This window comes from Pochonia chlamydosporia, assembly GCF_001653235.2.
Source record: "Pochonia chlamydosporia 170 chromosome Unknown PCv3seq00015, whole genome shotgun sequence".
Taxonomy (NCBI): domain Eukaryota; kingdom Fungi; phylum Ascomycota; class Sordariomycetes; order Hypocreales; family Clavicipitaceae; genus Pochonia; species Pochonia chlamydosporia.
Window position 1 is genome coordinate 273,207 of NW_019154050.1, and position 25,844 is coordinate 299,050.

Below are 25,844 nucleotides of genomic sequence, written 5' to 3' on the forward strand. Positions count from 1 at the left end.
AAAGCCTTTCCTTGTCCTAAATGCTGTGAGGATGATACAGTTGAGCTCCATGACAGCGCACAGGGAGATACCCCACTGAAAACCCTCGATCACCAGATCCGGCGCATCACCCGAAAATCCCTTAAGGCGCATCCAATGGCCACTCTCAAAACTTCTCACAATCCATAGGATCCCCATATACTCCACCGCGCCATCCGCCTGGGATCATAATGCAAACGGTTCAACATTCCCTCTTCCTAAAATTGGAGATGCTGCAGCCCGATCTAAAGATTGCTAGTTTCAGTGGTTGAAAGACGAGTCAGCTGACGTCGGAACATTATCGTGGTTGTACAAACATAGCAATTGTTGCAATTAAGAAAGCAGGGTTCGAATGAGAGGCGCTGTAATGGATACTTTTCTTTCTTTCATTATCCGAAGGGCGTCAGGAACTGCCGTGGCACCGTAACACTCATCAACCAAACTATTTAGACAGTCACAGTAAAACATGTCAATACGTCCCCGATTAATATGTTTATTACTTTCAAATTTTTGTAACTATCTTGTATGAGTCGCGGTAGGTAGCACATAATTTGTTGGTAATAGAGGCATGCGAAGGGCGAATTTCCGTCCCTGGTGGACATGTTTGTCCCTGGCGTGGGAGTTTTAAAGCCCGATTTAGAACTTAAGGGGAGCAGAAGGGTAGGGCTAACGACTGGCCAGACGGGGCAGTGGCCGCCTTCCTGGCTGCCGCTAAGGCCTTTCCATTCTCCTTAAGCTGCTTTTCTTATCCTCGGGAGACCCTGGCGGATGGTCTTGAACTTCGCGAAGGCATCCTCCTCCTTCTGCTTAAGGTCCTGGGGAATGGCGTCGTCGGCGGCTTTCTCGGCGGCCTTCATATCTTGCCTGGCCTGGTCAAGCTCGGGTGAGATGGCCTTTCGCTTGTCTTTGAGCTTCTGGACCGCGGGGCTATCTGGTGCCTCATTCTGGCGCCTGTCCAGTTCCACCAAAGCCTCGGCTCGGCTGAGAACGTCGGCCCGGCGAGGATGTTGACTCCACGGCGGTCATGATGAATTGACGCCGCCAATGCGGACGCGCTTACTAGTTCACGGGCTGTCAGCAGGCGATTAAATTATGCGGGGAAAAAAAAGCAGGGTCATCTCAAAATCATACGAGCAAAAAGAGCCAAGTTGTTGATGCGAACCATTGTGAAGGATGTTAGGGTTGTTGACAGTAGAATTGCTTGTTGTTATTGTTTTGGATTGAGAGTATAGACCAGCTATACTTGATTGATGTTCAGAGCTTAAGAGAAGAAGTTGTTAAGATAGATAATGTACTGATGATGCTGAATTGAGAGAGAATGGGTGGGATGCTTAGGGTATTTGTATTCCATGGCGGTCAATGGCTGCTCTTGATATCGGGTCTGCGTGGTAAACCTGACCCAGCGGGAATTCTCTGCGGGTATTTCGTTTTCTGTCTGAGTGTTTTGGATGATTAGGACCGTTACAAGTTTGGTATCATGAAGGGCCTCGCCTTGCTTGGATGGCTGAGTCGTTTCGCGTGGTTTAAGGAAGCCGGAAAGTCTAAAACGAGAGAGCTAAAACAAGTGAAGTAGACACTCCTTGGCCTTCCCGAGTTCTTTGTAGCGCGAACAGCGCGACCCCGCCGAAACCTTCATCTCTGGGAAAATTGAAACAGCGCCATTTAATGTTGATCTTCAAGCGTGTCTCAAGCTGTAGGGCTTGACAACCAGGATATCTTGACATTTGGCCGGCCGTTGATTATTCGTTTTTGCTGGATCTGACTCGTTCCACTCTACTTTATACAGCTCCGCCTCACCCACAGCCAGCTCTTGACTCGAATCTTGGCCTTCACGGAACAGTTTTAGTTTAATCTTTTGCCCCTGTACACAGTGCCTACGCTGTGTATCGCACTTCACCGTTATTATTCAATAATTCAACCCCAGAGCTGCCCAAGTAAACAGCTTTATCCCACACTTGATTCGAGTGAGAAAGTTGATCTTGGCAGGGTTCTCTAGCGGAAGAATCGACTCGATCTGCTTGTGACGCTGAGTCAAGGTTGTGGCATGTGGCTTATTTCCTTATGGAAGGCGTCCTATTGAGCGTTGATGCACCCATAGGAGGTTGGTGCCTGGTTTTGCAATGAATTAGACATTACGAGTTGAACATTATCGAAACGAGCTCCGCTACGAATAATAGGGCTGCTTGTATTGTGGCATATATTTGAGCGACACGCCTGAGCTACGAGAGACCAGGTGGCGTTGGCATCTACTTCATCAATTATGTCGGCGAGAACAAGTACTCTGCCAATGTCATGATCTACCGAAGACCGAATGCCTTTGGAGAAGACGAAATCGATGAGATGGCAGAGACGAATGGGGAGACTGAGAAGAATGGTACGTCCAACAGCACCAATGATCACGCCAAGTCAGATGTCCGTGCTGCGCAAGGTATCTGGCTAGCGAGAGTACGGCGGGAAGATTGTGAGAACCTGATCAAGTATACCGTACTCAAGGGCAAGCAGATCAAGCCGGAGAGCCAACTACGAGGTGGTTTTGACAGAATGGAGGGATTAACAGCTGGTCATGAGCGAACCATGACTGGATGAAACGCCGACCAAGTTTCACAACGACTCGGGGTGTCAACGGACATCTAATAATACCATTTTCAGTCATTACAGAATAATACAACACGGAATCTTCGGATAAAAATGCAACTAAATAACAGGATTTACAACACAAGAAACTTCAATATATTGACTACAAAAAGCAATTATGTTGAGGGACTATCGGATGTAACTAGAAGGAAAATCTCGGCAGCTACTTTTCACTAAATTGCAAGACAGCCATAAAAGGAAGGAAGATTCCATCTAGTTATGTAGAAAACAAGGACCAAAAAATCCACTGTCCAAAGATATCTAGCTCGTAACTTGATACGGGGAATAGGACCGTTGCAGAAATGGGAGAGAAGATGTCATTATAGACACCAAGACAGCGTTACATAGAGGATAATATGACCCTTTGCATAATTCCCTCAAACCAAAGGAGTAGTCACGGCTTACAATCTCACGAGAGTCATCCAACAGACCTGATGATGCTTATAGTAGTTGCATGCGTGCGAAACGTATCCACAAATCACGAACTCATCGGTCACACAACAGCCCCATCCTAATCACCAATTCACGAGACAAACCAAGCAGCATTAATCGGCACATCCAACATCCGTACAACTTCCAAACGATAAATTTCGCCCACATCTATCGTATGGTGGACTGCAAGGGATGAAGCACACCGCCATAGAGCCAAATAAGATGAAACGGGAACCCGTTCCTGTCAAGAAGCCAACTCACTTGATCGTTGATGACCCGCATAGCAACGCTTTGAGCGCGTAAATTAGTAAGTGTTGATTTCAAAATGGGGCCTTTGGTAGTGGCAATGTTGAAGCTGCACCACTCGACTACCGTTTCTGATTATCGAAACAACGTCGCTTTGCTTGACTCGCATGGATATTGTCACACTTCTCGACTCGTTTGCATAACTGGACGACGATCGGGCAGAAGATCCCCTGTGAATCGGGCAACGAGAGACTCTTGATTTTCTACAAAAAAGAGTGGAATCATACGAAATTATATACTTTATTGGAATACTGCTGCTTACGCAGCAGTATGACGATTTCCTATTGCCACTTTGCCACACTCGCATGTTTGCTTGACTGAGGCAGCATTTATTTGACAATAGCATATTGTGCTTCCTTTGAATGAGCGACCTGATCTTGACAAGTCCCGTGCCCCTTGACACTGTCGTGGCCCCAGAATTTCGCTGCGGGATGAGCGAGAAGCTTGTAACTATGTGATCAAAAAGCCTTCGAGATAGGAGGGAAGACATAGCGGGTATACGAAGGTAAGAGAAACTGAAACTGCGCTTTAATAACCTCTTTTGCACTTTTGAAGGTAAACCCAGAGACGTAGCAAGTATTGTCTTGTCATAGTATGGCTATACTAAAAGTAGAACAATCATCGTTTTATAACCAGTCCAAGGCTGCGCCATAGTGCTTTAAATGCACGCAGCTCCCTTGTCGATCGGCATTTGCGCGACACTCGTGAGCATGCCTGCAGCATCTAAAGTACTAAGTTACTCCAGTTCTCTAGTCCACATCTCAATTAGTGGCCCGTTACGCCGTCATTTCCTCTCAGCTAGAGGCCCGGCCATTGCGCGCCGTAGACCTCAGGCTACGTTAAACAGACTGGGTCATCGGACTCAGCCACGTACAAGCATATGTTCCAGTCCATATTTATAGAATAACACTGTTTTAGCAATTCACGCCATGACTCGGAGGTGATGCTCCTGCGCGACTGAAGCTCATTGATGGCAGTAATTACTAGAAACTGCGAGGGTGCGCATAACACGAAGAGTGGAGATGAGCTTCATGGTGTGGATTCGTGGAATGGGATAGTGCACAAAGATATCTAGGAGTGATGAAGATGTACAGTCGATTGCTAAGAAGTCTGTTGAGCTAAGAGGCAGAAACTTGGAGGACCAGTTGAGGTTTATGTAGCTGGCTCTGAGTATAATTTCGTCGCTAGATACGGTTGGTATTAGAGTCCGTTTCCAGTGCACAACTGTGGAAGCCGTCATGGTGTCGGACAAGGCTGCCTCTGTTGATTGAACAAGCAGACTTGGAGTAATTGCTGGATGTCATAAAATCATAGATATCAGGAGACGAGAGGCTGGCCAGGCACCTGAAATTTTATCAAGGCTGGTAGTTAGGCTGCTGAACTCAGATAAATGACGTGAATCCCTCTGGCAAAAGAAGGAAGACAGAAATGGACAACAACAATTTTCACCAAAAAAGCCTGCCTGTGTTCGGCAACGTAAATTGACGTAGCTAATTATGAGTCTCATAACGTGGCATCACCATGACAAGCGGACTGATACTGCGCACCAAAACCGGGAACATGCAACGGTGTCTTAGTCTGTCCTGTTAAGAAAGATTTATCTGTCTAACTAGAATTGATCATGATATGGCAATTAATTCGAAGTTCCTTTCCCTGCGCTGCAGGTTCGTTGATCACCATTGATCGTGTATGTCCTGGACCAATTCAAGACTCATGTTCCTCCTCGCCAATTTGTGTGCCTGTTTCCGTTCCTGTGGGGTTACCAACCAGGATTCAACTACAGCACAGGTTGTAAACGGCTGGTAAGGCGAGTATGCCACCTTGCCCGGAGAATACAGAGCTGTGTTGTGCCTTGGCGTGTAGACTTTCGATCCTTGCTTCCATGCGTCTCGAATCTCCTCTGTTGGTCGCGTGGATAGTGATGATGAGACGTCGACATCATTAATATTTTTTCTGCTTAGCCTGAACACCGACACGAGAGATAGAACGATTGACTGAGCTTGTTCTTTAAGTTTCAACTTTCTCGAGCTGGCGGACGAGTTCTCGGTCGGCGAGGCTATTTGTGCTGCGGGATCTTGCGTATTGAGCATGTTGGCCTCCATAATTCGACTTGGGTTAGAAGATTATTATCTTTTTGGTTCCTTAAATTCCGAGATTGTCTGGATTCCGACACGTTGCCAGACGTCACATTCCCTCGAGCGGCGCGGTGGCGCACTATCTCACTCGTCTTCGCAGACTAGGTGCGATGGCCTCTCAAGGGCTGTGCCTATATAAGCTTCCGAAATAAAAACACGAAGAGCTGAATTCAATGGCGAACGAATAGACAGGACGTTGGCACTTAACTAATAGTTTATGAGCCGTTTGATTAATTCGTCTTTTCCACAGGCGGAGGGTGTGGGCGTAAAACAGCAGAATGTGAGCGATTTATGCTGCCGACTTGAACATTCAATCTAAAACAGTAGTCTGGCCTAAGAATTCGTTACAATGAAGGATTGGCCTGATTCAAGCGAGCTCGGTTGAAACCAGCAACGATGATGCGACGGCCAGCGACGTAGAACATGATGCAGCATCGCCTACCGGTTGCAGATAAAGTTCCACTTGTCAAACCTCCAGTCTTGTACCTGGAAGAAAGGCAGAAAGACGAGTTCATTTCATACAAATACTATGTCACGCCTTGCACCTTAGAGCAGTGGTGCAAGCGGTAGAATCAGCCGAAGACAGAGCGGCCGCGAGCCATGCAATTAGCCATGGCCATTACATTTTCTAAGCACTGGGGCTCATTTTGGAACATTTCTTCCGGTCACGAACAGAATCATGTAGAATTATGGAGAACCATGGTCTATCTTATAGGGATTCAGCGCAACAACCTGTCGTTTCCTTAGCCCTTAGTCCCTCAGCTTCATCTTCATACCATGTAGGGGAGATTCATAAAACAGGTGACTACGATCTAATGGCGCATGGATCGTTGCAGTAGCTCTAATACTTAATTCCAGATTTTGATTAATAGTGTAACGGGGCAAGCCACCTATCTTCAACTCCTGATGGCAAGTTGATTCTAGAGTCTTCTATGGGGGCGTATTGAGAAGATATAAGGCGCCATCATAATGCCGCGGTATATATAGACTCATACATGGACTCCTTCCTTCTTCCCTATCTTAGTAGTAAACAGCATAGGGACTAGTTTCTTGAATCAATGCTCTAGAGGCCGTTCACAAATAGCTTGGATGGCCAGCATTGAATGACCTTCATTGGATCTGGATTCCATTATTTTTGGCGGAGATGTTTGACGTCAGGCTGGCGGGGTTGTTTCGGAGACAGAAGCGGGCCGTTCCCCGGGGACTACGTCGTAAGGTTTTAGTATTAGAAGATAACTAGTTAACTGAACATAGCGTCTTTTGATTCCTGCGGCTGAATCCAGTCGCAGTTTTCAGTCGGCATTATATTGAAAACGTGCTTTTTTTAGCCAACGAAAGCGAGCGGCCAATTTATTGTTTCAAGGTACCGTTCGAGAACCACGCTCCAGGGCCTTGACTCGTCAAATTGCGATGCAGGTAGCTAGCAAGATTCAAGCAACAAAAGTTTACGCACTCCCGCCTGTTAGCGGCGAAACCAATGTGAGACACCATCGAGACCAGTCTAGTCCACCGTCGTGTCATCGTCGGCTCGGGTTGGGATAGCCGTTTCCAGGGCTGCCAGTCGAAGAGTAGTTGCTGTGTCTACCAGAATAGACCTGCTTGGAGGACCTTTCCCTTGTTCAAGTCCTCGGGCAACGGCGGCGTTTTGCGGCTCGACGAGTATAAATACCCTCACTGCTTGCCAGCCCTCTGTCACCACCTAACTTCCTCAGTCAACGAACCAGTCAGTCCGCCTGCCCTCCACAATCCCACTAGTTTCCGCGCTTCAGTCGCCTATAGTCCTCGTCGATTCTTCCCTCGTAGCTCTCTAAACGCTGTGCGTTGCTAGCTGCCCCTCCTCCTACGCTAACACGATGCGTTCCTTCACTCTTGTATTTGCTACGCTCGCGGCGTTTGCCGCCACCGGCGTGTCCGCCCACGGTTTTATGTCGAAGCCATTCTGCCGCGGCTGCGAGAAAGCAAACATTAAAGTAGACGATCTCAAGAACCCTAACGTCGGAGACCAGATCTGCCGCGGCGAACCGGCCGGCAAAGTGACCGACGTCGGCCGTCAACTCACGCTTGGCCTCACCATCACTGCGCCGCATGTAGGCCCGTGTGAGGTGTACATCCTCAAACCGGACCTCAGCAACGCAAACATAGCCAAGCCTGTCGCTTCGAAACAGGACTGCGCTGCACCAGGCAAGGTGGGCCCGATGACGGTCAACATCCCGGGCAAGATCTCTGGCCGCAGGGTCCTCCGCTGGAAGTGGCAGGCCTGCCACGTCACGCCGTGCGAGCAGTACGAGAACTGTGCCGACATCAACGTCGGCGGTTAGGGTTTTGCTATCTAACTAAGCTATTCTGCCAAGTAATTTTTCTTCAGATATGTACAAATTAGGCATAAGAAATAGGAGAGATAATGTAAGGGGCACGTGGCTTGTTCAGCCAGAAGCGTACTTGGAAACCAACAAATTGATTGCATTGAAGAGAAGAAGAACCAAAGCTCTCTCCGAGAGCTAGCTAGCTAGGTACATATTTCTAAGCTCAGGGGTTAAAATGTGAGACTTTCATTTGGTGGCGTTATTAGCATCGGCATCAGCCGAGTGCACATCAACGGCTCATGTTGCACTAAAGTCGTGCATAATCCTGCTCCATACCGGTTAAGTGCATAATGGGGGTGTGTCGCTTGCAACACGCTTACGCGCATAAGAAGGAGAATGGAAGATCAAGCAGAATGGAACAGAACAGACAACAATCAACGCACTGGGCGAATGCCTACACACCCATTCAATTTTACAGTGACACCTTTGTGAAAGTATCCACACCGTGATTCTGACAGCTCAGCCAGTTGCACCCATGCTTAATTTCCGCTGCGTCAAAGAGCAGCAACCCACAAAGCGAAGGCGGCTTGCGGCAGAAGATCCGGGGACCGAACCCGGACCCACCAGCCTGGATCGTAGATTGTCAGACAACTGTGGGATTACATGAGATCGAGCATAACTTCGCTGAAGGCGCCGATTGTATTGAGTGAGAAATATCTAAGGAGCAAGAACTCCATTAGGAGCGGCACGGGAACCGTGCTGCTCTTTATACATAAAAGAAACCTTTTGCCAGTTTAGGCAGTAGCAGCTGCCTGCCAGGCAGCTGCTGTTTGTTGATATCAATGCCTCAGTTTTCCATGAGCTGCAATTCAGAGTAGGCCTGATATGCGACATATATTTAAAATTTGGATGACTGACGCAGACTCATTGTTTTGTTCTGTTGTCATTAGCGAGCCACAAGCAAACCCCCCAAACCCCCCAAAACCCACCCCCGGAGGGGTTTTTTTTTTTGGTGTTGCATTTTCCTTAAGTCATGGCTCTCACGTTACCATCGGCTAAGACAGCTTAGCACGCAGGCCCTGAAAAGGTAAGGGAGGCGTGGCGCCGATAGGCGGTACGTTGGAAAGCAGCTGCAAGCTCTTAAGGTTCGAGGGGATGGTATAAGTCGCGGAGAAGGTCTGTCTGCTGACATTATAGCTAAAGCAGTTCACATACTCCAGGCTAATACTGGGCGTGTGGATAACAGGCAGGTAGAAAATACCAAGGCAAACATTGTTGGCCTTCTTGCTGCTAATCACACTATGAACCTCAACCCAGCCACCATTGACACTAGACCCGCAATTGGAGCAGTCGACGATGGCGAAGGGTATAAGGCTATAGGGTTGGTTATTAAGCGTGACGCTGCCGACAACGTTGGGTTGCAGCGACAGCTTCGTGCCGCCGTCGATGGTGGGATATGAGGGTGGCAGCCTGACTGAGACGAGTGTATTGGCGGTCTTGAACGGTACGTTCACACCGGTGTTCGACACGGAGCATGTACCTGTGACGGTACTCGAGGTGAAGCCTGTGGTACCAGTGGTGTCTTCAAGCCACAGGGTCGTGAGTAGACCACCCTGGCAGTACACCCAACCCATTAAAATAGCTTCAGTGTCGGTGCCGATAATGGCATAGAGGGTACGCGGTGACCAGGAGATTTGCTTGCTGACCACAACCTGGGTAGTGCGGTTTCCTTGTGTAACCATGCCAACATTATTCTGAATGGCAATACTGAACTTCCGATCGCCGCTTGTGCCGTTGAGCGTGGCATCGAATGCGTCGTAGATCATAGAAGTAGAGGCGGGGATTCGCACCGAAACTAGATCATTGGGGTTACTAGTGGAATGCAGGCCCTTACCCGCGGTCGTGTGGCTGCTAGTAACACATGCGGCGAGGATGCCAACCGTGAGGGCCATGACATGAAAAGCCACATATAGTGGCTGCGATAGTTGCATTGTTTATTTAGGTTGGGTGGCTGGCCAACCAGTAATCAATAGGAACCCGCGTCGTGGTGTATTGAATCTAGGGATACCGGTTAGTTATTGCAAAGTAAATAACTGGCCGGCTGGATAAAGCTCCGAGCAATTTGGTGATTTCTGCGCTCTTACAGCACGTCCTTCGATATAGGCTTGTTCATAACTTGGTGAAGTTACAGTAATAGGCAGCGGCGAAGATAAACCTGTTATAAGAGATTACCGCGAAACCCTCCAACGAGGCAGATAATCTCAGATACAACCATTCAAGTCACAACCAGCCTGCCAAAGCCATTCCGACTCCTTGGTCGCATTATGGAGGTGGCTAGGCGACAATGCTGAGCCCCGGCTCTGTATCAAGTCGAGGGCCAGCGGAACGTTACCTGGCTATCAGCCAGCCACATTACTCCATAACAGGAGTATACTGATTTCGGTTTTGGGACGTAACGGCACCGGTCCCGTACGCAATGTTGCTTCCCACGGCATTCTGAAGTGTCTGAACTTGACTCAGAATGGCTCATATATGACTCTGTTGACGAAAATATACCTAAAGCAAGCTAGGATAGCCCCGGTCACTACATTCGTGGCCACTATTGAGGAGGTACGCAAGCAGCGTCAAGCATGACACCATTTTCTCTGCGTTTCCGGAAACTGGGACCTATGCACATGTCCTGTTGGATACACCGCGCGTTTCCTGGTTGCACAATTGGGGTCCATTTAGTCCAGGCTTCGAAATCGATCGATCAGCTTCATCAGTCGATCGATATACTTTACTTTACTTACTTACTTTGATTGGTTCATAGCCTGACCCCATACTTGGGCATTGTAGATCTCCCTCTACCCACTCTACCCAAGTAGAGTAGAGTAGAAATGGGTAGCCTACCCAGGGTAGGGCTACCCACTCTACCCACTCCTGATTGGTGGATTAGCTCCTATCATTTCACAAAAGTGTAAGGTTATGGATGTTGAAGTCCTTAAGGAGTCATCTAATTTTATTACTCCTGCGTAAATTTACGTTGTGGTGACCACTTTCGTGAGGTCAGATGCGCCTGAACGTGGTGCCTCTAACGATCTGTATCGGACTGAAACCTTGCATGCCGCCACCCAGAGAGCTGCGAGCCCCAGCAACAAAATGGGTACGAGGCCGATTCGGGACTAGCCTGGTACGTACGTTACTCTACCCCACCGGCGGCTGCTACATGGGCGCCCGGGCGCCCATTTATCCTCGAGCGCCCAGGCGTCCAAAATGACTAAGCACCGTGGAGGGGCGTTTCCCATTGGTGCGTCCACGACACGCTCTGGAAGACTGGCAAACAAGCGAGGTATAACGTCGGGGACCCATTAACCGGCCAGACCCCCCAACCGGCCACCCGTGGGACCAAATGGCATCATATTGGAACTTCGATTTCAACGGTCATGATAGATGAAAATAGTAATATTTGGTGTTTTCTAGCTGTCCAGCTTCCATTCATTACATAGAGACTCAAAATTGACCCCGTCTGCAATAGAGGGTCCTGGAGGCCGTCTTTGAAGACGCTGCCGGGTCTTTTCAACGTCTTTGATATTGGCGAATTTTCTATTAGGATCATGTATGACTTTTCGCTTCTTTCTTGGCTTCTGATGATCAATCTGCCGCTGTAGTGATTGAATCTTCTGTTCGGCTTCAACAAGCTGCATGTTCTTATCGTCAATTCCCTTCCGAATCTTACGAAATAGCTGACGGGCTGTTGGGTCTATGTCTTTGGGTCTAAGAAGTTGGGGAATATAGTCAAAAATTTGACTACCGCGCTGTGGGGTCTGTAGTAGGTCATTTTGCTGCTTTGTACACATTTGTGGTGTCTCTTGCGTTATTTCCTTGAGCGGTTGAGTCGCTGATTTGAGGGATTTTGACAGGAGAGGTCGGCTCATATTAGTGGGATAAATTCCGGTGGCCCGCCATCCTGAAAGAATGTTTCCTTTGGTAATTCCGGTATTCCGAGCTTTGTCATAACAGTCAAGGAAGGTTATTTTGTTTATTGAAAGCAAGGGTGTTGATAATTGAAGGTCCATAATGGAAGTGCGATAGCTGGCTTTGACTGAGCTAAAGACACCAACGTCAAGCGGCTGTAAAACGTGAGATGAATGCTCTGGCAGAAAAAGAAGGTATATTTTATTTTTGAAGCATTCCAGCATAAAATCATCGGTTGTATGACTTCCGTGACCATCTACAATTAGTAGCCGTGGCTCTTTCGGGTTAGTTGGTGCTGTTTCCGGGATAAAGACCTCGCGCAGCCACGCAAGCCCAATTTCATCAGAAGTCCAGCCATTTGGTGATGTTGTAAAGTGCCATTTATGATATTTATCGCATTTATCGGGAAACCATTGCTGTTGAACGCTTGCTCCTTTGAATATCACCAGAGGACTAAGTGTCCTGCCGTCTGCTGAGATGCATTCGATAATTGTAGTCCAAGACCGCGACCCAGGCTGCTTCCGAATAATTACTCGAATTTCTGCACTCCCAATGATAAGACTATTAGTCCCTTGACCCTCGTGAACACCAGTCTCATCCATATTATATTGATTTCGCGCTGGGATTCCTTGTACTGCTGGTAGCTGGACCCTTGAAAAGAAGCTCTTGATTGTATCAGCAGAAGCCCCATTAATGCGACAGGAATCCATCTTCTTGCCTTTTCTAGTTGCTATTTCAGGATGCCGACGTATGAATCCTTTTACCCTATTCTTCCCCAAAGGGCGATGGTCTCCTCCCTTGGCTAGGATATATGAGACAAAGAGGTAGAGTTGTCGATGTGTAATTGGCACATTTAATGACGACTGGGCTACTATCCAAGTAACCAGGGCACTTTCATCCTTCTGCGATAGCCGCTGACGCGGTTCATATGCATCAATTCGCGTATGGGAGCCGGACATTCGATCTTGAATAGTTGTCCTTGGTATCCCCGACTGTGCTGCAGCTTTTCTGACAGACAGGCCACTGCGCACGGCCGATAGTGCATTTTGAATATCATCTTCCGTGTAGTTTGGCATTGGGAATCCAAAAATTAAAACAGAATTTAAATTGTTGTTAAATTGCACGAGAAATCGCGGTTGGAATGCTGGCCATTTGGTGTTGAAAAGACGAAAAAGTGTGGCCGGTTGAGGGGTCTGGCCGGTTAATGGGTCCCCGACGTTAACGAGTGACCAGTGATGGCTGATCGAACCTTTGTGGAAGACGTCCTTCCGCCTGAGGGCTTGTACGAATCACGCGAGTCTCTACTCGCAGCTATCAATTCCTGGGCGAAACCTCGTGGATACGCCTTCACAACGGGAAAGTCCACCAAGACCTCGAATGGGCGAGTTAAAGTGGTCTTTGCATGTGATAGAAACAAAAAGCCGCCAAGCTCATCTGTTGCACGAGTGCGCAACACTTCGAGTCGGAGAACTGGCTGCAAATTCTCAGTTCTGGCCAAGCAATCGCGAGATGGAGGTACATGGGTCTTGACCCATCGACCAGATGGAGAATGCGCCAAACACAACCATCCACCAAGTGAAGATCCATCCGCCCACCCTGCGACTAAAGCGGCGCAAATTCATACTGTGGCCTGTGGCTGTCTGGATGAAGGGTAGCAAAGGACTTCCCCGCCCACAGGAAATTGAAGCAGAACAAGAAACAAGAATAACATGAGATTCATTAGTTTCTAAATGAATAATTCCATAATTCATCAATTACCTTGGCCGTGAGCCAAGTAAGGCATCGTAAATCTAACATCAGAATCACGGTGTGGATACTTTCACAAAGGCGTCACTGTAAAGTTGAATGGGTGTGTAGGCATTCGCCCAGTGTATTCATTGTTGTCTGTCTGTTCCTGTCACGCTACCAGGGAGGTAGTTTTTTAGCATTGGGTGTGTGTGTATTGTGTGTTGTCGAAATCCATCTGTCCTCCCACCAAAAATACCAAGGTACTTCCGCCTTAATTACTATCCTTTTATCCAACAAGCATATCGATTTAAGCGTGACCTCCTTCACAGTTCCATTCTGCTTGATCTTCCATTCTCCTTTTTATGCGCGTAAGCGTGTTGCAAGCGACACACCCCCATTATGCACTTAACCGGTATGGAGCAGGATTATGCACGACTTTAGTGCAACAAGAGGCACCATTATCCGACACCAACGCCATCACCAAATCATGTAAAATGTGGTGATATGGTTATAAGATGACACTACGCAATGAAGCCTGGTTAATTTATTGCTTCAAAACAATGTAACCTGCATCCTCTCCATCATCCTGGGCTAATTCCCATTGACTCCTGGTCTTACGAATGTTTAGTTGCGTACTTTGACCACTGTAGCGACAGTAGCGTACACGCATCGTTGTTCCGGCTATGAAAACTCGAGAAAGCCCATTTGCCTGTCGCCGGGTTGAGGTGCCGATTTGGCTACGAGCTTGGCAAGGGTCAACTTATTCCGGCTCGCTGCAGACGGTTGATTGTGAGCACCGTTGGTTTAAACTGAATCTCTAGGGATCTCACGATGAAGGCCAGCCACCGCATGGCCTAGGTACTTACGGTGGAGAGGGCAGAGTCCGAAGTATGTTAACAGGAAACCATGCGACCAATCAGAAGTGGTAAAAGTCAGGCCCGTGTAAGAGTCAGGCCCGTGTAAGAGTCAGGCCCGTGTAAGAGTCAGGCCCGTGTAAGAGTCAGGCCCATGTAAGAGTCAGGCCCGTGTAGCCAAAGTGTCAGGCCCGTGTAGCAATTGCCCATTAATAATAGAATCTCTTGAGTGGCGGAAAACCCCGCCGCTACCAATGTACTCCGTATCACCACCCGAGTTAGTTAAGGGTCAAGGTATCAGAGACAATCTTGTTTCAAGGAGCAGATCAACGTGGATCGAGAAACACTGCTAGTTAAACTTGATGCTTGTTGCAAATCGCAAACGGTAAACGGTAAATCAATGGCACTAGTCTCAAACGCGACATTTGTGAGGAAACGGCTCCAATTGAGAATATGTCGGGTTTGCGCACGATTCGCAATAATACAGATGCTAGCCTTGGCCTGTGATGGCTCCCAGCCTGCCCACAGTTGTCATAGGGCCATCCTCCATCCGTAGGCTCGAGGCTTGTATAGATTGATTGATTGATGGATGCATAATGGATGGATGGACGGGCGCCTGATTGCAACACAACACCACTCAGGTCCGAAGTTACCAGCTTCTCTCATTGGCGTGATTGAAAGAGAACAAATTCAGCCCAGACATGGCCCCGGAATGGTCCAACAGAGTTGGAGATATTCAAGACGGCAAAAGTGCCGGGGGCCACTGGTGTCGACGAGATAAAACAGTAGGTGATACACACCACCACCAAGGCACCTCCGCGATGGAAACAGAAGTGTATGGGATTGTCCGGCTGACGAGTCAATCACTAGCAACCGTGCCGGGCGGGGAGACGCAGACAACATATATGGCGTCTATAATTTGTATATAAACTCGATGAGAAGAAGGCCAAGAGAAAATTGTTGCTCACCATAATAACATCGTTTCTTATTCTTATTGTCCTGCCAGCTCTACTTGTTTACTTTTTGCCTATCTTCTTTTCCTCTTATTATTTTTTAAAAAGAACTGCATCAGGATGCGTTCGGCAACTATGTACATGGCCCTGGTGGCCTTTTCTTCCAGTCTTGTTAACGCCCACGGCAAGCCCACGACTGCTGTACGTCAATAAAAAAAAAGGGAATTGCTATACCGGCATGACACTTTGGCTACACCGGCATGAACCTTACACCGGCATGACTTTTACCACTTTTGATTCGCCCAAATTTTAGGTACTTCTCAACAAAGGCGGTGTAGCCAGCTTCCTTAACGTCTCCTAAATCACCTACAGCCTGGTCTATTGCAAGCACAATTGTGCACAATTGCGGGCGCAATTAGTCTCCCACCATTTGAAAACTGCGTTCAGATTGTTGCGATTGAACTTACTTCTTATTCAATTCTGGCTGACAGCTCTCATACCTATATATATACCTAGTGGCACGGCCCGTGCCACTAGGCAGCGACTCATCCGCCTAAAATGTCTTCATACATGATTCACACTAAGTCAACACAGATCGCAATCATACAGAAGTACGTAATCAGTAATAGCCATAAAAACTGAGTACCAAACAGAAATAACCACTAATTATTACATTATAGTAAGTTAAGAACTTCAATTTTATCTCACGGTATAACCACAATACAACTTGCATCGTCTTCTCCACTCTTGGCCAATTCCCATTGACTTCTTGTTCTGCGAACATTTGGTTGCGTCCTTCGACCACTGTAGCGCATTCCTGATGACTTCCCGGCTTCAAGAACCACAGGAAGCCTATTTTTCTGTTGCCGGGTTGAGACGCTTGTCTGGCTACTGGTTCGTGCCATAGTGTCTTGACTCAAATCTTTTGCTCTCTTGGCAAGGGTGGATTTGTTGAGGCTCCCTGGTGGTCGACCTCGCCTTCGCCCATTTGAGTGACTAATTAATTGACTCGGGGGATGCCGACCCTGCCTCTGACTGCTTGTCTGACTGCCAGACCGATGGCTTGCCGTAATAGCTAGGCTCTCAGGAACCGCCTGGATAGTGTTCTTTGGTCTCCCACGTAATGTAGTAGCAATTTTCGGGTCAAGAATTCGGAGGTATGGGTCTCGAGATGCTGATTCCCTGAGTCTCCAATGTGGATGGACCTCCCATTTCGTGAAAGGTGTTCCGGAATCTAGCTTTGCATAGACTTTATGATAGCAGGGAATGCCGAGCTCAACAGAAACCGTACAGTCGTTGTCGCAAGGTCCAATAGAGTCAGGAAAAGGGTTCTTACCCGTCGGCATAAACTTGAGAGCAATGCGGTATTGCTTACTGATTAACCCCAGTCCCTTCGATGACATAATTGTTCGCAGCTCGCCAAGATAGTCCCCCATTGAACCCATGTATTGGGGGGCAGTAAGGACATCATCCTGCCCACATGCATCCTTAAAACTACGTTCTTGGTCGTGAATCATGTCTTGCATTGCCTCGACGAGTCGGTAGAGGTGGCTCATGCCGTTCAAGAGATAGCTTTTGACATTGTTGTTGCTTGCTTCTGTGCCAGATGTAACACGAATACCAAAGTTACGATAGTGACGGATAAAGCAGCGTGCCCATTGAGCACTGACGGGCAGATAGATCGAATAGAGGTATTGTAGAATCGCCCGCTGATCATCGAACTCTTTACAAAGATCTCTCCATGCTTGCTCGAACGCTTCCTCTGTCTCAGCATAGAGAACCCGCTTCCACATCAAGACAACACCTTGGTAGGTATGAGGAATCTTATCGCTAGTTGAGGAATCTTTAATCAGATGTTTGTCTGTAGTGCCAAGCCGCACCTGTGTTTGGGAAGCAACATCTTCGCTGTCACTAGTGGCGAAGCTAGCTCTACCCTCACCGCCGCCTACCCACCTATTCTTCGATTGTAGGAGAACATTTGAAAGAATATGATGAATACAGAGCTGTTGCTGTATAAGCGGGAATTGGTCCTGAAGAGCAGCTTTCATTGCCTTGTCGAAGTCTGTGATGATAACATCAGGTTGTCTGATTGAGTGTTTCGTAATAAGTTCGCGAATGCTCTCGGCAAGAAATTGGAAGCCTTCTCTCCTCTCGTTATCTATTAAGCCAAATGCAGCATTGAACACCGTCCCGAGACAGGTTTGTCCAGTGGCTTGAAATAATGGAAGCTTGAATCTATTGGTGTTATATGTATTATCGAAGCTTATAACCTCAGGGAAGCGCTTCCACATCTGTAGACAATAGGGAAACGTCCAGACAAGACCAAGTAATCTATTAGGTTCATTATCAGCCCATTTGGCGAGATACGGAATGCGCTTCTCATCAAAGAGCTTGATCAATGCCGCAGTAGGTGTATAGCCACTCAGTTTTTCTCGATTAATAAGACAACGGGCATTGTAGATATCTTTCCGCAGCAGTGTAGTATCAGGGAATTCTGCTTCAACGATAGCAGCTACATCGCTAGCCCGAATACCTGCTCGACGACTTGCTGACTCGATAGCTGCTTTGACTGATGTGGTAAGGCGTCTATGGGAAGGATGCGAGGATGGGGTAATACTCCTTTCATGGTTGTGCTGGTGATGCTCAGGATTTTCATGCTGTCGCAGAAGCCACTTGCCCTCTTGCAGAGCTTCGGCAATAACCTTCCATTTACACCCACATTTTCGAGATCTTTTGACCCTAAGACCGGCGCTTTGTGAGGCTTCAGGTGGCCCATACCGATCACATAGAAAAGTGTATCTTATCAGCCGTCCCTTGTAGGAATATTTATTCCTTCGGACAATACCAAAGCCATGCTTCTTGGCAAAGCTATTCACTCTCTCGAAAAGAGCTTCGGCCGAGGGCGCTGGATCGCCTGGAATCGGTGGGTTCAGGATCTGCTCTGGAATGGGGGAAATAGACTGTCGAATAGGCGATGAATCAATATTCTCCTGGGTAGGTGATACTAGAAGTGATTGTGTAGGTAACCTACAGGTTGGAGAGTATGGCGGAGGGGGCTCATATGCTTCTGGACTTAAGGGTGGCCAACCCCATCTCTCTCGCCATCCTCGTACCCGTTCATATGAGCGCGCGAGATCAATGGTTAACGTTCGCCCTTCGCCAATAACATCTCGCACTATGCTCATTGCGGATTGGAACTCGGTTCTTCTTGTTGCTGGGGGCTGCTGAGCGGATTGGGGTGATTCGGGAGGCTTAGAGGCAAATAGACCGAGCTCTGGGCCTGGTATAAGCGATGTGACTCGCTGAATATGTTCTTGTCCATGGAAGAAGTCATTCTGCAGATAGATCTCATAATCTGAACGAAGCTCCCATGCAGGCTCGTGAAGACCTTGTGAGCCGTGAGGATGCGGGAGGCTCGAAAATGTCTGTGGACTAGAAGCGAATAGGTTATCGAGTGCGTTATCGTCTCCAAGCCCGTAAAATCGGCTGGTGCTTGTGACAGAACTACTCGCGGATTGTGGTCGGACCTCATCTGGTGAAGGGCTGAATCTGGCTTGCTGGCTAGATTGCGGTCGTTTCTCCTGGTGCAACTGATCACTGGGATCATGGCCTCGCTGTCGGCGAAGATTCGCACGAGTTGAATGGTTTGACGTAGGCATATGAATTGCAACGGCAGTACCGTAAGAGCACGGTTGCATGTGACGTATTAGCTAAAACACGTCTCGAAAACCAACAAATTGATGGCATTGCAGAGAAAAGAGAGACTAGAAGCACTCGAGGGGTCGGTCATCTTGTCACAATGTTGACGCTCAGGGGCAAATTGTGAGACCTTAATTTAGTGGCGTTATTGGCATTAGCATCACCCAAGTGCACCTCAAATGCCTGGTCCGCTGGACGTATTGAGGGCTGAGAGACAACGAGCTCGTATAACTGAAGTATGACGTAGAGATTCACGGCAATGAGTGAAATGGAAGAGGGTCCGAACACTGCGAGATCAGATGAGATCGAGCATTGTTGACAGTTACCCCTGGAGCAGAGTAACCATGAGCTCCTCCAGTCCGAACGTGGCTATGCACCGCAGAAGCTGCTTGTTTATTTCAAGCTCTTCCGTATAATGCTGAGTAAAATAATCAAGAAGCTGGGCATGAGCTGGATAGAGTCGTTGGATAGTATCGTGTTGTAGTACTGAGACAGTACGCTAATAACTTGGGTACTTAAGGTGAAGGTGGCAGAATCAAGAAGGGCTAACAGAAGAAGTTCGAGCCAATCAAAAGTGGTAAAAGTCATGCCGGTGTAAGGTTCATGCCGGTGTAGCCAAAGTGTCATGCCGGTATAGCAATTCCCAAAAAAAAAAACAAGTCCCTGCCTTGCAAAAATCACGTTATTCCTAACAAAGCCTCTTTAGACCGGAAACGCTGGCGGCGTCTCCCGTGCGCTGGGCCTTCTACCCGAAGGCTCGGTGCCCGACACGGGTCCCAACAAATTGACTGAGGTCGACACGCCCGTTTTTGGTAACAGAAAGATCGCTTCCAAGGGCCTGGGCAAGACCGCTGGCGGCGGTAGGATCAAGCTCGCCGACGCGGCCAAGAGTGTCCAGGACGCTGGTGGTGATCCCGCCAAGATCACCCCAGGCGGACAGCTCAGCTTCACTTGGCAAACTGTGACTTCTGTACGTGCAGCTTCCAGATAGCGGTTTACTATCCCCAAACAACCAGACATGTTGTCCTTGCTTACCCTGATGACAGGACGGCGGTGGCCCAATCCGAGCTCTGTGCAACACGGAAGCAACAGACGATTTTACCAAGAACTCGGTCGAGCTTAAAATACAAGAGAATGTCCCAGGCAAGGGCGGAAATGTTAAGCCAGGACCAAACGCCAGCAAGAAGCTACCGGCTGGCTTTTCGGCGAAAGGCCAAAAGAAGGGTGCCAAAAGGGACGTGGCAGACGGAATTGATGCTTTGTTTGGTCGCTTCATCGGGAAGCGAGCCGTCAATGTCAATGAGAAAACGGTGAGTGGCAAACGTCGCTTTTGTGAGATTGAGAACTAAACTAATTGTGTCACGTACCCCTACAACAGAACGTCGTGGCCACGGCTCCCGCTGACATGACTTGTAATGGAGTGATTGGCACCAATACTCAGATGTGTCTATGCAAGATTGCCAATAATAACGCTGCTGGTCCGTTTGGTGGTGTCATGCCTGTTCAGATGGTCTCCGGCACAGGCAATTCAACTGGAGGCGCTCCGGCTGGAGGCGCTCCGGCTGGAAAGGCAGCAACCGGAGGCAAACCCGGTGCTGCCAACAAGTTCTAGTCTTCGAAAATTGGCTGAAACCGTGTCCTTGCTAGTTGGCATGCGCAAATCAATACTGGTATTGTCAGCTGTGGCGACTTTTATCTACTCGGAAATTCGGCGGAAGTCGCAGGGGTCCATCGTTAGCTACTATAAGAAGATGGCCTTATGCTCACCTTTTAAATTTACCAAGTCTCGCCTTTATAATCATGTTTATTAGCAGGTGTATTCCACCAATTACAATGTTCCTCGCGGGTGTCTTGTGTGCTGGCCACCCGCAAACTCGCGTCATCAAGTGCCACATGGCGGCCTTGTTCAACCGTCCTTTTCTATCATTGATGCCGGATTCCTGGTCAGAGACCTAGATACAGGCGATGCCATGTGTCTGGACTCTGGAGGAAGCGGAGGCTCCTCTGGTATTGTCAACACAACCATACTGACCATGCTTACCAACCAGACACCAGCAGATATAAATGTCGCCTTGGCCGCTCTTGAGCAAAACGCTGCTACTCTTCTCGTTTCTGACCTTCGATTTTGCTTATTTTGCTTCTATTGACGATAGCCTGACACGCGCTAGATATAATTTTGCAGTGTCTGTAGATGATGATTCAACAGTCTCTCCTGGTCAAATTCCAGTTTTTTAAGTTGTGCTACAACGCCATTAATTGGAATATGGTTATTAACCAGCACCTGCCGGCTAAGGACCAGGGTGGTCATCAACTCAATCCGGGGTGTCGATTGAGTTGAAACAAGGGTGGCACGGCCTGCTATATGGTACGTGCACGCTCGCACGGTTCACATAGTGATCTTTCGTCAACCAGAGGGGTGCGTTGATTGAATTGATGACCGCCCTGCTAAGGACTCTGGCGTGTTTCAGCCATATCAAGAGCTTGTCTCCATTCCTGTCCAAATTTGAACGGCTGAGGCTGATTACTTGCTGAAGGGGCTTCATTCTTCGGTTCAGGACTGTTGCGTGTCATAGATGCCGCATCAGCATCTTCTGCCACCTCGACTTTCACGATATCTGGTGCCATGTCCGGTCAATAGAATGGCTTGTCTATGACATTTTGCGGGGTGAAGAGAATAAAACGAGAACGACCGAGACGAGGGGGAACTGTTGAGTATTTACTGCAGTCCCTTACAGGCTCTCATGCATGTTGGTTCGTTTCGGGATCAGTCCTCGTACTGGCCGCCCTGTTTAGGCGCTTCCCCATTCAGGCGCCAAGTGACACGAAATTCGATAGCTGTTTTGCCAATAGGAATTTGGAACCGAGTTCTGTTGTCAAGGCCTTGTTAAACTCACTGGTTGATGCGTTCACCAGGCTTTCTATCCATACGCGTATGGAATAAGGTATTCCATACAAAAGTATTCCATACACTTATTCCATATTCCATACCGCTCACAAGTATTCCATACGTATGGAATACTGCAAAATTTAGTCCATGCCAAATTCTCTTGGGCAATTCCAGGGCCAAACCTGCGTCTTCCTTTCCAGTTCAGGCAGTTCAGCGCATTGGACCGCCTGAACCGCCTATCTCGTCCAGTGTCCAGCCATTCACCAGAGCAGGCTGTCCAGTTTGAGAATGGTGAACGATCTGGACCTCCTGGACTACCTCGTCACGAAACCAACTTAGATGATCAAACGATAAGGCGGCGAGCCTTTGCAACTGGCTCACTGTGGAGTAAATGACGTCATTGTTTTGTATTCCATACGTATGGAATACTTTCCATACCAGGAGCATTCCATATTCCATATTCCATAGGGGTCTGTATGGAGTATGGAGTATGGATAGAAAGCCTGGTTCACTGGTCGGTGTCGTAGGATCAGGTTGCGTTGCATGGCTTCACTTTGGTCTCGGCCAACCAGCGCATAAACGAAACTGACTGTGAAACGAAACTCAAAGTACTTGAAGAAGACTTTGCACTCCCAGAAAGTATGTTGACTATCTAATAGTATCGTTGCCATGCTATCACTGGTAGCTGCGTTAGACAGGTGGAGAGCTCTGGAGAAACCAAGAAGGCAGCCGGCATGGGCGTGTCATGCTTAGCCTAATTTCCAAGGAGAGATGCATTATAATCAGAATCAAGTTGATACATTAACAGTTCCTTTAACCGAGAGTTCCTCATACGAGATACGCTCAGCGATGACGGATTCCATTAACTTCCCGAGCGTTGACAAAAGAGATATCGGCCGCCACGCTTTGGCGTCTGTATAATCGCCCCTGTCCGGCTTCTTGAGCGGAATGATTTTCGCACTTCTCCATTGGTGAGGCACTGTGCCGTTCCTGAGCGACGTCTGGAAGAGGGTCAGTACCCGGTGCTTCACTACCGGCCAGAGCCGCCTCCACACCATCGCCGGGACGCCATCGTCTCCAGGTGCTCTCCAAGGTTTCGCTGCCATGACTTTAACTTCGATCTCGTCCAGCGTCAGGTCCGGCATGGGTACCGCTCGTCGTTGCGGTCTCTCCCCTTCCTCGTCGATCCTCGCTGGCAGAGGCGGGAAGAACGTACTCAGCAGCTCCTCTGCTTGTTCTGTCTTGCTTTCTGTGATGGATCCGTCTTCCCTCTTCAGGGGTGGCACCTTGTCGCCCATGTTGTCCTTTCCAGGTTCGAGATATTTGGCCGCCTTCCAGATGTTGACATCTTCGGCCAAGAAATCGTCCCAATGCGCCTTCTTCTGATGTCGTATGGCATCATGATACTCCTTAGCTGCTTCCTTGGCCCGTCACTCCAAATCCGATCGCGCTCGGTCCGCCCGCCGTTGTGCTCTGGCCTGGTTTCGCCAGAACGTGTAAAGCTGGCGCAGTCGCGTTAAGTCTCGTGTCCACCAACGTTAGTTGAATCCCATGATCACGTATATCTGCCTGTAGGCAGGAGCGCCACTGGGAGACTGCCTGCCAGGCAGGCAGTCAGTAGCGCCGTATGACATTAGGCAGATGGAGGGGATATCACAACTATAAGTAGTTGTGTTCTCCTCATAGATAGAGAATAGAAATACACTTGTTCTTAGCTCAGAGCTTCCAACTGGTTATGAGCCTCTTTTTTGCTTTGAATTAAAACAAGTGGTCAACAGCCCCCAGACCACAGACACGACTCACTCCAAGATGGACGTAGTCAAAGATAGCCGCAAGCTCGAAGGCAAAACCAACTTCGTTAGTTGGAAACGTGAATTTGAGCGCGCGGCCAGAACGAATGATATCTTTGAATATCTCACTGGCGAAGAAATGGTTCCTTCGAAGCCTAGGAAGGAAGACTATTTTGAGAAACCCGTCGGAATTGACACACGTCGTCTCACCCGAGCTATGTCAGCTCAGGCCCAGACCACCACTCCTTCGACTGAAGGTGACGCAGATATATATGATACCCAGGCCATGGTGTCAACCAACGATAGCCTTCGATGGCAGATTGAACTCAAGGAATATGAAAAGGCCAAGGAAAAGATGAAGCTTGCGGGCAAATTGCTTGATTCCTGGGTCTGTGAAGGCATCAAGATTGAGATCGAAGAATTTGCAGACGCTAAAAAGGCCTATGACTTCATAAAAAGGCGCTATGCGGTCACCCACGAGCGTGCCCGCGACGACTTACTAAATGTGCTACACGAACTTAAGCTTGACGCCTGCTCATCCATGACCGAGTACACCAACAAAGTGCGCCAGGTCAAAGCTGACCTCAAGACCGTCAAGTACCATATGACTGACGACATGCTTGCCACTGTCCTTCTCCATGGTCTCCCACCGAACTATCGTGACTTCAAAGAGAAATACGACTGGATCCGCTCGACCAAACCAGATGACTCTCCTGACCTGGACTATCTCTTTGAACGCCTCCATGTCGAGGAAACCAAACAAACTCGCCAGAGTGAAGAAAGAAAGGCCAAGGACAGGGCAAGAAAGGCAGCAAGCAGCCACAGTGGCAATCCCAATGGTGGTACTGGTTACAACAGCAGCCGAAGACCAAAGCGAGAGGATAAGAGCCATTTGAAATGTACCTATCCTGGATGTGGCAAGACCGGTCATACCGAAGAAACTTGCTGGACCAAAGAACCATCCAAAGCTCCCCGCTCGGTCAAGGATAGGATCGCTGCCAACACTGACAAAAACCCCGTCGACGGTATGGGTGGCACCACGGAAACCAATCTCACCACATTCAGAGACGCTTACTCTGTTGCCGACGACCTAGGTGCGGCTCCCTTCCCTGCACTTCATGCGAACGTAGCTGACACTTCGCCACAGATGCGTAATGTCGGGCCCGGCAGAGAGGTGCAGCGATCGGGGGGAGCTAGCGCTGGTGTCTTGGAGTTCAGAAAATCGAGTCTTACGAAACAGACCTTGGGAGCCTTTTTGGTTGGCACATCCTGTACACCAGATACATGGTTAGCGGATACTGGAGCAAATATGCATATTGTCAATGATACCAAATGGTTCAAGCAGGAAACTTTTCGCCCGTTCCGTGACTGTTCTATAGACATCAGCACTGCCGATGGATCTACCACTCTAGAGGTGAAAGGAGGAGGTGACGTCCAAGTCGTGCTCAGGAATCCTGACGGTATCCCAAGACGAGTTTCACTTTCAGATGTCGCTTATGCTCCCCAGAGGAAGTGCAACCTATTTTCAGGCGGAATGTTCGCTCAAAAGGCCAAGCTCACTGGCGTCTACAACGACCAGTACATGACCTGGATCAATGACCAAGGACATAAGATTGGACATGCCATTTTTGAGAATGGTCTATATCATCTCAACGCTGAAAAGGCACTCAGCCCTTTCGAATCAGGGGAGGTTGTTGCGGCCACTGTGAACTTTGACGATCCAGTATGGAAGTGGCATCGTCGACTTGGGCACCTCGGATTCCAGAACATGCTGAAATTGTTGCATTCCGCCACTGGGATGGAAATCACCGCAGCACAGATCAAGGCCAAGCCAGTGATCGGAATGGTCTGGTCTGTCTTGGTCTTGGTCTGGTCTGGACCGCCAAGACTCAGTCTGGTCTGGCAATTTCTCGAGACCATGGTCGGGCCATCAAGTACTATAAATAGGTTAAGCTGAGAGGCTCATGGCGGCCGGTGGCTGAATTTTGGCCCAGAATGGTTACAAGTTTGTCTCTCTTTGCTTTTTATCTCAAAGTCCTCCTCCTCAAAAAGAAGCAATCATGCTGTATTAGGCAATATAACTGGAAACAGTTGCCTGACACAGCGTGCAACAGCTTGCTAAGATGTTGTGTATAGAACCTGCAGCCG

General features: G+C 48.5%; 10 protein-coding genes across 10 annotated transcripts; 5 read left to right on the forward strand and 5 right to left on the reverse strand.

Moving 5' to 3' along the window:
- Positions 1–786: 786 nt before the first annotated feature.
- Positions 787–1,029, forward strand: VFPPC_18509 (hypothetical protein; the record flags this gene model as incomplete). The annotated part of the gene is made up of 1 exon (XM_022430107.1): positions 787–1,029. The coding sequence occupies one exon, from the start codon at positions 787–789 to the stop codon at positions 1,027–1,029; it is 243 nt and encodes an 80-aa protein (XP_022284978.1).
- A 1,050-nt stretch (positions 1,030–2,079) lies between these two features.
- On the forward strand, positions 2,080–2,604 carry VFPPC_11462 (sucrase/ferredoxin-like domain-containing protein; the record flags this gene model as incomplete). Its single annotated transcript, XM_018289643.2, has 2 exons — positions 2,080–2,119; positions 2,252–2,604. The coding sequence occupies 2 exons, from the start codon at positions 2,080–2,082 to the stop codon at positions 2,602–2,604; spliced, it is 393 nt and encodes a 130-aa protein (XP_018136004.2).
- Positions 2,605–5,063: 2,459 nt separating this feature from the next.
- On the reverse strand, positions 5,064–5,492 carry VFPPC_11461 (hypothetical protein; the record flags this gene model as incomplete). The annotated part of the gene is made up of 1 exon (XM_018289642.2): positions 5,064–5,492. One exon carries the CDS (start codon positions 5,490–5,492, stop codon positions 5,064–5,066), a length of 429 nt encoding a protein of 142 aa, XP_018136003.1.
- A 1,886-nt stretch (positions 5,493–7,378) lies between these two features.
- Positions 7,379–7,843, forward strand: VFPPC_17109 (chitin binding domain-containing protein; the record flags this gene model as incomplete). Its single annotated transcript, XM_018294858.1, has 1 exon — positions 7,379–7,843. One exon carries the CDS (start codon positions 7,379–7,381, stop codon positions 7,841–7,843), a length of 465 nt encoding a protein of 154 aa, XP_018136002.1.
- Positions 7,844–8,883: 1,040 nt separating this feature from the next.
- VFPPC_11458 (hypothetical protein) lies at positions 8,884–9,780 on the reverse strand (the record flags this gene model as incomplete). Its single annotated transcript, XM_018289641.1, has 1 exon — positions 8,884–9,780. The coding sequence occupies one exon, from the start codon at positions 9,778–9,780 to the stop codon at positions 8,884–8,886; it is 897 nt and encodes a 298-aa protein (XP_018136001.1).
- Positions 9,781–11,286: 1,506 nt separating this feature from the next.
- On the reverse strand, positions 11,287–12,861 carry VFPPC_11457 (transposase; the record flags this gene model as incomplete). The annotated part of the gene is made up of 2 exons (XM_018289640.1): positions 11,287–12,450; positions 12,517–12,861. The coding sequence occupies 2 exons, from the start codon at positions 12,859–12,861 to the stop codon at positions 11,287–11,289; spliced, it is 1,509 nt and encodes a 502-aa protein (XP_018136000.1).
- Positions 12,862–16,024: 3,163 nt separating this feature from the next.
- VFPPC_11456 (mutator-like element) lies at positions 16,025–18,979 on the reverse strand (the record flags this gene model as incomplete). Its single annotated transcript, XM_018289639.1, has 1 exon — positions 16,025–18,979. The coding sequence occupies one exon, from the start codon at positions 18,977–18,979 to the stop codon at positions 16,025–16,027; it is 2,955 nt and encodes a 984-aa protein (XP_018135999.1).
- Positions 18,980–19,644: 665 nt separating this feature from the next.
- VFPPC_14924 (hypothetical protein) lies at positions 19,645–20,631 on the forward strand (the record flags this gene model as incomplete). Its single annotated transcript, XM_018292691.1, has 4 exons — positions 19,645–19,650; positions 19,726–19,989; positions 20,066–20,329; positions 20,398–20,631. The coding sequence occupies 4 exons, from the start codon at positions 19,645–19,647 to the stop codon at positions 20,629–20,631; spliced, it is 768 nt and encodes a 255-aa protein (XP_018135998.1).
- A 2,063-nt stretch (positions 20,632–22,694) lies between these two features.
- Positions 22,695–23,204, reverse strand: VFPPC_17108 (endonuclease/exonuclease/phosphatase; the record flags this gene model as incomplete). Its single annotated transcript, XM_018294857.1, has 1 exon — positions 22,695–23,204. The coding sequence occupies one exon, from the start codon at positions 23,202–23,204 to the stop codon at positions 22,695–22,697; it is 510 nt and encodes a 169-aa protein (XP_018135997.1).
- Positions 23,205–23,715: 511 nt separating this feature from the next.
- Positions 23,716–25,653, forward strand: VFPPC_11454 (gag-polypeptide of LTR copia-type domain-containing protein; the record flags this gene model as incomplete). The annotated part of the gene is made up of 1 exon (XM_018289638.1): positions 23,716–25,653. The coding sequence occupies one exon, from the start codon at positions 23,716–23,718 to the stop codon at positions 25,651–25,653; it is 1,938 nt and encodes a 645-aa protein (XP_018135996.1).
- Between the last annotated feature and the right edge of the window lie 191 nt (positions 25,654–25,844).